Source organism: Danio rerio, chromosome 15 (assembly GCF_052040795.2).
Source record: "Danio rerio strain M-AB ecotype USA chromosome 15, GRCz13ab, whole genome shotgun sequence".
Lineage (NCBI taxonomy): Eukaryota > Metazoa > Chordata > Actinopteri > Cypriniformes > Danionidae > Danio > Danio rerio.
Window position 1 is genome coordinate 41063799 of NC_141035.1, and position 13041 is coordinate 41076839.

At 34.6% G+C, this 13041-nt stretch overlaps 1 protein-coding gene across 9 annotated transcripts in view; it reads left to right on the plus strand.

The window, feature by feature from the left end:
* Positions 1-13041, plus strand: part of stim1a (stromal interaction molecule 1a) — an 84666-nt gene that overhangs the window by 25994 nt on the left and 45631 nt on the right. For all 9 annotated transcript variants that reach the window (XR_015508647.1, XR_015508643.1, XR_015508645.1 and 6 more), the window contains 1 exon segment: positions 10234-10345. Coding sequence is in view for 4 of the 9 variants with exons in the window: in NM_001044799.1 (NP_001038264.1) it covers positions 10234-10345 (112 nt within the window). In the remaining 5 variants the exon portion in view is untranslated.

The following is a 13041-nucleotide window of genomic DNA, read 5'->3' on the forward strand; positions in this document are numbered from 1 at the left end:
TTCACCTCAAAATATACAGGCATATCAAATCAGGCAGAACAATGCGTTTATTCATGTATGTTTTGTAAAAATTTTTCATTATATATGATTTTTCTTTCCATTTTAGGTTGTATATATATGTTTATTATTAAATTGTAAATGTGTTAGTAGTATTGACAATACAGTTTGCCAAATTGACATAAATCTTTGAACACTATCAGTGTGCCTCTGAAGCGCTGTCCTGTATGTTTGTAAGTTTTCTCTCAAAGAAACCCCACAATGTCGATGAAACCTTCTGCACCGTTAAAGGCATCCACGGTAGCACCCAGAAGGCAGAGAAAGATGCTAAGCATTGTTAAAAAATTTTCACTTCTGGACATGCTAAAGGAAGGTAGAAGTTACGGTGTTCAAACAAGAGAGAAAAGTGTGAAAATGTTAATGCCTATCTGAGAAAAGAGTGTAGTGAGGGGTTTTACGTTTGTAACAGTGGTAAAAAAAAAAAAAAACTAAGCGGGTTTCACCTATTGCGGGCTATTTCTAGAACGCAACTCTCACGATTATTGAGGAACCACTCGATTTGTAAATATTTGTTTGCAATGAAGTCATAAAACTGTAATCTTCCTTGTTTTTTGGGAATTTACACACAATGTTAGCCCAATATTGCATCAAACATGGAGAAAGCCAGCCATTGGGTTAAAAAATGTAATTTAAATAAAATTATTATCATTTAGTGAACTTAAAAATAAATAACCCAATCTTATGATGTTTTAAATTATTTAGGTCACACTTTACATGGTTCGTTTGTTGTATTTAAGTTACATTGCATCTACATGCTAACTAATTCTCATTAGATTACAAGTAGACTGTTAGGTTAGGGTTAGTGTAAGTTGACATGTACTTGCAAAGTTTCTTATAGTCAGTTAAATGTCTGTTGATGAAGCAGTATCAACAGACTTTAAGCAGACAGTCTACTACTAGTCAAATGGACTATAAAAATAGTGTTACCATTATTTACAGTATTATTATAGTTATTATCATATGCCATACTGATTTAATGATATAGTCAGAAGAGATTAAGTCAGCCATTTACAGCATTACTGTAGAAAGGAAGTATTTTTTAATTTTTAATTAAAAACTACATGATTATATACAATATACCTTTTATATAAATATATCATTTTGCTACTTAAATAATGATAATAAAACAAATCTTAAACTTTTCAGTTTATTTAATCAAAAATGCAATAGAAACACATAATCTTATATAATACATTTTAAAATGTAATTTATTCCTGTGATTAAAAGCCAAATGTTCACCAGTAATACTCCAGTTGTCACATGATACTGTTAGACATGATAAAATCATAATGCTACTAGTATATGGTCTTTTTTTTGTAGGACATGTATCATGTAAACAGATAAAGTCAATGAGCCTCTTAACAGCATGGTGTGAACACTTATTGAGTTGCTTTCACAGTTTCATCACCTCCTTCAAATCCAGATAAATTCCAGATCTGCTCCACAACACTAAAGTCTTTTGCATTCACAGCAGTAAATGAAGCCTTGCCAAAACTTATTTCACAATATACAGTGCATTGCTCATGGTTGATTGAGGGCAAAATTGTATCCCGGCTTTGTTGATACTGCAAGTTATCTAATAAGAGTATTAGTATAAAGGTTGTACATCACAATAAACTGACCACCAAGTTCCAAAGGGAAGAAAGTGCTTCCCATATCTGTTGTTGTTAAAGTCAATGGCTGAAACCAATGTGAGAACTTATAAAAAAAACTCAGCACTAGTCATTCAAAAATCAATTTAGAGACTACTTTAAATGTACTGGGTTTAGAGAGTATGTGTTGGATTGAAATAACAATATTGGTTTATTCTATAAAGCTCCAAAAATTAAATGTAAAATTAAAAATAATGTCATTTAGAGCCTTTTTTTTATAATTACGAGCATTTCATTGAGAGCTTTCCTTTTCCATTGATTACTTTTAGCTTTGAAGTTACATGCCATGTCCCAATTTGCAAACTATCTATCCTAAATAGCATTCAATAATAGAATTGTGTCCCAAATAATAGTATGCTGAAATGAGTATTCCAAACTTACCCAGATAGTCTACCATTTCTAGTAGAAATTCAATGTGCAGATTAGTGTGTACTCTAACTGCAAATATTGCCCTCAATACATTGCTCGCTGCATGTGAATTTGTTTAGAATTACAAACATGTCAACAAACTACACACGTAAACGTTTGAGACCAACAGTTAAGCGGAGAAGCTTTGTTAAAGCTGTTCAAATGATTCTTAATTAATATCTAACCTTGAATCTATTTATTTCACACTCTCCTTGTTACATTTCATCTGCAACAACAATGTTCACTTATCACTTGTTGGGTCATTAACTTCTAAATGCACAATTATGCAAACACCTGTGGAGATTTCATAGCATGAAAGACTCTCAATTGGCAGATTAACTTTCTGCTGCTGCGCCAATATGGAAGGAAATGATATATGAAAGTCATGTAGATGATGAGATTGACTGGGCTCATGATTAAGCAACATAACAGTTTGTTAATGAGGAAGTTGTGTCCCAAAGCTTGCATAATCTTCTGTTACGCACAAAAGTATATATTTTTTTCTTCACTCTATCAAGTACAGCAACTCCTGTTTTGGCGCTGAAGCATATAGCGGACTCGTTTTGAAGCACTTCACCCTAAAAGCTATTTGTTATTCTTTATTCCTTTAAATAATGTAGCCTAGTTGTCTTTTTAGTGATTAATAAAGGAATTAGCATGCTTTGTTTTATTGTTTATCTTTATTTACAGGTAGCAGAGTATTTACAGCTAATGTATAGGCTATTTCTGTCCGTTTGCATCCCAACCCTTTGTGCCACCTTGCGGCTTCGCAAACTGCTGTTGTACCTAAAAAAACATGTTCTTTCTCCTTTAGAGCGGCGGCGGTACATTACTCTGCGGTAATGGCCACATTAAACTCTTACCTACTGTATTTTTAGAACTTAATGTAAGTAGGCAAATTGGGATGCAGCAAAACTTGGAAATTAATATTTATAGTGCTGTGTGATATTGGGAAAAAAATGCCATTACAATATTTAGTTCTGCGATTTTTATATATTGCAATATGGATGAATGTTATTTCACAAGATGATTTAAAGGGCTCCTATTTTCCCTATTTTTTAAGATAAATCTTTGGTGTCTCCAAAATATGTCTATCAAGTTTCTGCGCAAAATATTCATCAGAATATTTGTTATATAATGCAGAATAGGGCCATTTTGGGGACTGAGCAAAGTGTAGCTGTTTTTGTAGCCTGTGCATTTACATGCAAATAAGCTGGTTCTCCACTGCCCACCATTTCCACGTGTGTGTCTGCATCTCAATCGTTAAATCAGATAAACAGCAGTCAGTGACAGAGACAGACGGATGAAGCAGAAATCCAGCTTATTAATCAAAAATACCAAATACGGTAATTTGATGTATTCGTGGGGGTGTTTAATTAATTCTTTCTGAAAAGATGAGTGGCACACAAATGCCATTACAAAGCTTGCAGTACACGCACACACACACACACACGTTTAATGTCGCACTGTTTAGGCTCTCATATATTGTTACTCCTCATATATTTTTGTACTGACACTGTGACTATAGTAAATAGTCTTCACTTTATAACAAACATGCACTATTTTAAAAAATGTATACACTTTAAACTCATTTGTGATTTGCAGCTGATCACAGAGAGTTGGAACAGATCTTTTAACCCAAGTTTCTTTGCAAATCCTTTTCTGTGCACATGTTTATACACGTTACTACCAAGACATGTTATTAAGCACCTGTCAATCATTTTGGTGGGTGGGGAAAATTGCTCTGTTACATCACATAGCGGTGGGCCTCAAAATCACTGGGCATTGAGTTCTATTTTAACAACAGGAAATTTTAATAAAGAGATTTGTTCTGTTTATATTGCTCCAATATGATTGTGGACACACTATACCCTGCACAGTTCTGTCCAAATAGCTTCCAAAAATTGATTTTGCATCATGGGTGCTTTTAAAATAAATATTTGGGAAGAATTTATCATTTTACATTGATAGGAAGTGCAACAACATAAAATTATACTTTACAAGCATAAACGAATACAGTATAACAAAGATCAAAGGAAATAAACACAGCTTTATAGCTTTATGCAAAGTCTAACCAGGTAGATAATGGAACATATACAATTACATTTACATTTAGTCATTTAGCAGACGCTTTTATCCAAAGCGACTTGCAAATGAGGACAAGGAAGCAATTTACACAACCAAGAGCAACAATGAATAAGTGCTATAAGCAAGTTTCAGGTCTGTAAAGTCTAAGAAGGGAAGTATTAGTAGTATTAGTATTATTTTTTTTTTTTTGACGTTAAATATAGTAGTCGAGATTTGAAGTGGATCAAAACCTTTTGTCAAAGTTGCTCTATTTTAAAACGCCCTTTTTTGTCTCGTTTGTCAATTTCGATCTACTTTTTTGATCCACTTCAAATTAATCTTTGTTAAAGCTTTAATGGTTTTTAATGGCTTTGTTAATGCCTTAATGGTTTACATTTACCATTTGTTTACACAGCCACAGATCTTAAAAAAATCTTTGTCTATTAGGGTTAAACTCCACGTGTCGATGCTGAGACTATACATTGTGCAGCCCTAGAATATTACATTACAGGATGGCATGATTACATCATACATGTTGTTTGGTTGTTTACTGCACATTTTGACATTTTATCAGCAGATCTGACCATAAATCCTCCACAGTGTTTGTCTGGTATTCAGATAGTCTCTCTCTCCTTAATTTCTTTCTCTGGTCTGTTTTATCCTGCATTGCAGCTCTTCCTTAAAGCACAGCTGAAGAGCCAAGGCTATGAAAGCTGATCTGTCCTAGTCGAGCAACACACACACACACACACACACACACACACACACACACACACACACACAACAGAGATTTGTGCCAGGGTCAGAGGAGAGAGAGAGATGTATACCTTTACAGTGTTTTCTTTGGGACCTGTCAGTGTTTGCTTTTTTCAAAGGTGGTGTGACAGCTTATATCTAAGTTATTTATTCCAGTGTGACATCTCTACTACAGTAAAATGAATGTGTGCTTATAGTGGACCGTTAACATGCCAGCTGGCACTCTGCCCTGTATGTTTTATTTCTGGTGATTTTTACCCTTTTCAATCAGATTTGAAAGGCAAGATGTGATTTGGGCCATGCTTTAGTAGCAGTTTTAGGAATCGTTTCAGATTTGTTTCATCATGGGCATTTTTGATCAGTTGCTGTGACATTCTCAGTGATGGCTGATTATTTGCAAAGAACCTGTGATCCTTTTTGAGTATTTTGAGGTTGTATTAACATTGTGGCATGGCTGGTAACCAAGTCTGCGTTTTGCTTTTTTCAAATTTGTTTTTGTTGAAGCCAAATACGTGATTTTTTCTTATGATTTTCTTCAAGATATTCAAAAAATGACAAAATGTGACATGTTTTTTCTAAACTGACAATGGTTTCAGTTGAAAATTTTTTGTTATTTGTTATCAGACCTTTATAAAATAAGGCAACATTAATATTTTACTCAAACTCAAACCTAGTGAATCCAGAGAAGCTGACAATTTTATCCAGCACTTTTATCATAGATAAAAGGATCTATGGATGGATGGATAGATAGATAGATAGATGGATCGATATATGGATGGATGAATGGATATTTGGATATATGGATGGTAGGGATGTAACGGTATCAGAATTTCACGGTACGGTAATACCTCGGTATGAATGTCACGGTACGGTATTTATTGAATCATTTACAGGAAAAAAAAAAAACTTTTGAAAATACTCCAAAAAAGTGCCAAAAGTGTCAATGACATACAAATTAGCCATCTATCTGTTCGCTTTGAAACAGGAACTTCAATTTTAATAACAAAAAATTATTAAACCATGTAAAAAAATAAAGTTTCAATTTAGTATTGTTAAAAACTCATCACATTTAACATTTAATCACTCACTTAGATAGAGATGGGTTTAAAGGAAAATTATCATATAACTATAATCTGGTAAAAGCTGGTATCTCTGGGTATTTACAATGTCCCCTGCAACAGAAAAAACCCCTCTCATTTGGGACTGAGGATTCTGGGACAAGAGAGATATGACTTGGCCCATGTTGACAGCAGTGGGGTAACATTGTGCATTGTCTTTCCCCCACTTGAGAGGACAAACCATGAGTGAGATAGAGATCTCTTTGCGGTACAAGTCAATGTCTGCATCAATCTGAACAGTGTGCTGTGTTTCTGCAGTCCCCATGACTGTTATTAGTCGTATTCCCCAACTTGCAGGCACGTGCACACATAGGGCTCAACCTGTGCAGTGCACATGCCCTTTTTAGTCTTGGATAGAAAATGCCCTTCCAAAACGATCAAAAGTGCCCCCGCGACGCGACACAACCTCCATCCAGTCCAGCCCTTCAGTAGGCGCGCGATAACACCTCTCTTGAGTATGCGCGCTCAACCCCCCCTCGGCGCTTTACAATACGCGCGCCACAACACAGCTGATCAGAACGCGCGCGACAGCACCGCTATTCAGCACGCGCGCGGCGACAACACCCGCTTTAGGTTCGATCATTTCCATCTTTTTTTCATCTCCGCTACTAGGGCATGCACTAAATTCCAGGGGTTTCATTACCACGACGTAAAATGGGCGTGGCTCGGTCGGTGTTTGGGAAACGCCCCCTTAAAAAAAAAACAATACTGAGAGGTCACCAATCATGCGCAGTACAGGTTCTTTTTTAGCGCGGTCATTTCAAACAGGATGATTATGGATAAAGAACCTACCGCGGTGGATAACGAAGGAAAAAACAATCATACAGGTTATTTTTTTGTTCTGGGCTTTTGTACTTCCATTTTAAACCAAATAATAATGGTTGTGGTAAGGTTAACCGTGTTTTTGTAGTTTAAAATATGGTATTCAGTCATGTTTAAACAAATAAATACCACATTTTCTGTAATAAATCGTGGTTAATTTTTCTTTCTCGATCTTAGTTAATTAACATAACTCATATTTATTTTCTATTTTTATTTAAAGTCATCATACACAAAACACCTGGGATCAGGACAGGTATCTGATGTCAACTAATATAAAAGTGATCATACATGTAACCCCTGGGATCAGGACAGGTATCTGATGTTAATGTATATAAAAGTGATCATACATGAAACCCCTGGGATAAGGACAGGTACCTGATGTTACTGTATATAATATAAAAGTGATCATACATGAAACACCTGGGATCAGGACAGGTATCTGATGTTAATGTATATAATATAAAAGTGATCATACATGAAACACCTGGGATCAGGACAGGTATCTGATGTTACTGTATGTAATATAAAAGTGATCATACATGAAACCCCTGAGATCAGGACAGGTATCTGATGTTACTGTATATTAAAGTGATCATACATGAAACACCTGGGATCAGGACAGGTATCTGATGTTAATATATATAAAAGTGATCATACATGAAACACCTGGGATCAGGACAGGTATCTGATGTTAATGTATATAATATAAAAGTGATCATACATGAAACCCCTGAGATCAGGACAGGTATCTGATGTTAATGTATATAATATAAAAGTAATCATACATGAAACCCCTGAGATCAGGACAGGTATCTGATGTTAATGTATATAATATAAAAGTGATCATACATGAAACCCCTGGGATCAGGACAGGTATCTGATGTTACTGTATATAAAAGTGATCATACATGAAACACCTGGGATCAGGACAGGTATCTGATGTTAATGTATATAATATAAAAGTGATCATACATGAAACCCCTGGGATCAGGACAGGTATCTGATGTTACTGTATATAATATAAAAGTGATCATACATGAAACCCCTGAGATCAGGACAGGTATCTGATGTTAATGTATATAATATAAAAGTGATCATACATGAAACCCCTGAGATCAGGACAGGTATCTGATGTTAACTAATATAAAAGTAATTATACATGAAACCCCTGGCATCAGGACAGGTATCAGTATTAATGTAATCTGAGAGGTATCTTAAGTTAATTTGTTTAATATAACATACACTGACTTCACATGAAACACCTGCGATCAGGACAGCTATTTAGTACTGCATATAAAAGGCATTTGACTCGAAACCCCTGCGAATACGTACAGTTATCTGAATCTAACGGCTGTTTTTTTACAATCTGCGCATGATCCGTGACCTATGCAAATTCACAGATAGGCCACGCCCACCCGATGACGTAGTAGCGGTTACGCTGTACTGAAACCCCTGGAAAAAAGTGCCTGCCCCGCTACTAGCAGCACACTCCATTTCCGCATTACTGGATCTGTAGCGACAACAGACCGCAAAGGATTATGGCCACGCCGGGGCTGATGGGAAATGAAGTTTCAGCTACCTCCCGTTCGCTTCATTTGCCTGAGCAAATTTTCTCAGAAGACCTATAGTTTTACCGAGTCATGCGACTTCGGTAATATCGAAAAAATGTAATATTGCGGTATGACGGTATTTACAATACCGTTACATCCCTAATGGATGGATATATCGATGGAAAAATACAGGGATGAATGGATATATATAGGTGGATGGATGTATCGATGGATCAATGGATTGTGGGATAGATATATGGATGGATGGATAATGGGATGGATATATGGACTGATAGATGGATAGATAGAGGGATAGAAAAATAGAGCAATGGATTGATAGAGGGATAAATACAGATAGATGGAAGGATAGATAGCTGGATGGATGGATAGAAGGATGGGTGGATAGAGGGATGGAAGAATGGAAGGATAGAGAGATGGATGAATAAATGGATATATAGATAGATAGAGGGGTGGATAAATTGATTAGTGGATAGATGGATGGAAGAATCAATGGATATGGATGGATGGATGGATATGTGGATGGATAGAGGGAGCGATGGATGGATGTATAGATGGATCAATGGATTGTTTGATAGATATATGGATGGATGGATGTATAGATGGATGGATGTATAGATGGATCAATGGATTAATTGATAGATATATGGATGGATGGATAGATGGATGGATAAGGGTATAGATATATGGATAGACGGATGGATAGAGGGATAGAAAAATAGAGGGAGGGATGGATGGATGGATGGATGGGTGGATGGGTAGAGGGATGGAAGAATAGGAGGATAGAGGGATGGATGAATAAATGGATATATAGATGGATAAAGGGATGGATAAATTGATGGGTGGATGTATGGATGGAAGAATGAATGGATTTATGGATGGATGGATAGAGGGGTGGATGGATAGATGTATGAATGGATCGATGGATGGATAGTGGGATAGATATATAGAAAGAAGTATGGATGGATGGATGAATAAATAGATGCAGGAATAGATAGATGATTGATAGAGGGATGGTTGGATGGATAGAATTTAATTTTTAACTAAACTGTAATACATAAACTTATAAAAATTAAAATATCTTAAGATTCTTGCTTGTAGCATGCTATGAAAAAGCTCAACCACATTTTATTCTATAATTCTAATAATTTTTTTCCTACTACTCATATAGGTCGCTAGTTTAGCTTTTCCTATGACAACATGTAACATTTGACAATAAAATCTTGCATATTTAAAACCAAAAATAAACACTTCTGTAGAGAAAGTTTCACCACATTTGATAAAAACATTGCTTAATGAAAAAAAATGTAATGAGAGAGAACGTTTTATTTCAACTTGATGAACATGCACACCCAGTTAGCAAAAATTAAAAACAGTCTTCTTTAATAAACACCAGACATTAAATCCTACCTCACACTTATTGCACAATCGTTTAAACATTCATTGCGAAGGCCAGAAAGTGTGCAGTCTTTCAGTCTGCTTCAAATCATCTGTCAACAATCAAGACTGTGTGAATTGAGCATGAAAGAGAAGCTCCTTTAAAATGGTATATTGGTACACTTCTCTATTCCCAGCAGTCCCCTGATGTAATCATTTGTTTTTCAAAAACTGTCACGATTCTTACTAAAATGAAATTCTCCATTAGGATACTCATTTTAAGTCAAAACCACCCACTTTTGGTCACTCGTGTTTAACAGCTCGTTTTGATGGATGAATTTTGATGTGTGGTAATGTTATGGTAATGACAGCTGGCCTGATTCTGCATTTGTTTCTTTGTTTTCTCAGTGTACAACTGGACGGTGGATGAAGTTGTAAAGTGGCTTATCGACTACGTTGAGTTGACACAATATGTGGAAGCCATAAAGAAGTTGAATTTCAGCGGTACAGCCATGCCTCGGTAAGAGGATAAAATAACATGAAGAGAGATCCTTTAACCCTTTATAGTGCACTCACATAAAAACTGTGGCATAAAAAATGTGTGTTATTACATGACTGAACTTTTTTTACCTAAATATAAATAAAAAAAAATACAATTGTAATCAATGTCAATGGTTGATTTCAAATGGTTGATATGGTTTTTCTAAAAAGGGGTTAAGGCTGCTTTGTGCAGTCATTATAATACCATATAATAATAATAATAATAATAATAATAATAGTTGAAATAATAATGTGAAATATGTGAATATTTTATCAAATTTGGTTCTAATTTTGCTTTTATTTTTGTGATGCAAAACTAAATTTTCAGCATCATTACTCCAGTTTTTGGTGTCATGATTTTAAAGAAGTCATAATGAATTAATTTACAGTATGCTGATTTGGTGCATATTTGATTGCCATCAATGTTTAAAATTTTTTGATGTGTATTGTTTTTTGTGGAATCTATGATATTTTGTTTTCTAAATTTCTTTGTTGAAAGGACAGTTCAAATAGTAGTATTTAGTATTTAGTTGAGAGAGAAATATTTGTGCACTATACATGTCTATAAAATAAATGTAATCTAATCTTCTTTCATTATTTTAAGTAGTGCGTGTATATAGATTTTAAAGATGCAGTATGTGATCTGCCTAAATGCTAACCAATTAGCACAATAGCTTTGAAACACAATCCCTCCACTGCTGTCAAAAGCCACGCCTCCTGAAATTGCGAACACACACACATTAAAGATGACAGCAGACAACCCACTAGATCATGTCATTAGCCAGTTAGTAAACTTTATATTACGTTATAATACTTCAATTCTGAACAAAACACTGTATTATATGTAGCACATATTCAGTTGTTTAGCAAGACTATTACACAATGTGCAATATTTCATGCCTGCAAGAATTGCTGGTCTCACTCTCTCACATTCTTTTTCCTAAAGTGACTACTCTACTTTACTAAGCCATACTTGCATGCTATTACGGACCGAATATACAATGTAGCATGTAGCGCTATTTACTTGTGTTTTGTTGTTAAACTAAATAAAAATTCTACATGATCGATGCTGTAAAAGTATCCCTAATGAAACTGAAAATAGTTACATCAATCTATTGCCGGAATATTTCAGTGGCTGAACAACACTTCTGTGCATATAACCCATTTGTAAAAAAAAAAAAAAAAAAAAAAAAAAAAACAGCTTTGCATGACTTTTAAATTAACGTTACCTGTCTAAAAGAAATACTTCAGCGATGATGTTGTTCTTCCTTCAGCATGTAAAAGCAACTCTAATATTCATTTAGGTTTTTTAAAGTTTTGATTGAGCATTTGTTTTTAACACTGTCACTCTCTCTCTTATGTGCATGTATGCTCGGCATGTATACAAACGCAAACGGCAGATCTGCATAAACAGGCTGCGCAGATGTACGCAGATGTACAAATCTACATTTGCTGACAGACAGTTTGGGCTACTTATCTGAATTATGGGAAATGTTGGTCTGACAAATTTTAATTGGATGAAGGTTTTTTTTTTTTTTTTTTATGGAATAGAAAAATACATATAAATACATTTAGATGATTTACTTTAATCATTACTATTGGAATGTAAAGAGACTTTCAACCAGCACAACAAAAAAGAAGTTCTGTTCTGAAGACAATCACCTACTGCATCTTTAAGGAAACGTGAACTCCATGTTGATTTGGTTCATTTTTTTATTATCATCAATATTTAAAATATTTTGCTGCATTTTTATTTTTAATTTTTTTTGTGAAAACTATAACATTTTTTTTTTTTTTTTTGATGAATGAAAAGTTAAAAAGAATAGCATTTAATGAGTGGAATATTTAGTAACATTGTAAATGTGTATAAAATAAATGTTCTCAGTGCTTATTTCATTCTTTCAAGTAGTAGTGTTTATTTAAAATTGAAGAAAAGTAAAATTGTTAATATTCTATTTTTTCTTCACTTTTAAAAATGTCATTTGCACTATTTGCTGATACTAGCGGCGTTAAAATTAGGCATCATCTTTTAAAGAAAAGAGCAGTAGATATTGCATTCTCTTGAGAGCGTGTGCTTCGAGCTTCTGACCTGCCTGTTAAAATAATTTAACAGGAACCGCTCAACACTTAACACTTGTGCTATCTTGAGCATTGGTTTCATTGACCGCACGTTATTCATGGATTAAAAATGTTTATTGTGGTCAAGTGTTTTTTTTAAGCTCTTAAACTTTTCCTTTTGACTCTGTTGAGAAAAGTCTGGCTTCCTCCTCACTGTCGTCTGCAGCACTTTATTATATGTTAATACACTTCATTGAACTTGCATTAATCACGCAGACTTTATGGGTGGGAATCTTTAAGGACTTCATGATCCGATTTCGATCTAATTAGTTTACGATTCTTACCTCATATTTTTCCTATTTCTTCTGCTGTCCATTTACATCTTTAGAACTTTTACATTTTAATTACAATTACAGTTTCTATGCTTCTGTTTAATAATTGGAATCCTCTGTATGACAATTGTTCAGAATAAACAAGCTCTGAATGTAAAGAAAAGCCAATTACAAAGAGCAATTATGATGAACAGGCACATTCCATAAATGAATATTCATTTTCAGAGCCTATGATGACCCAAGGTTTTGCTTTTGCTTTCAAGAGGAATGCAGCCACACAAAGGAT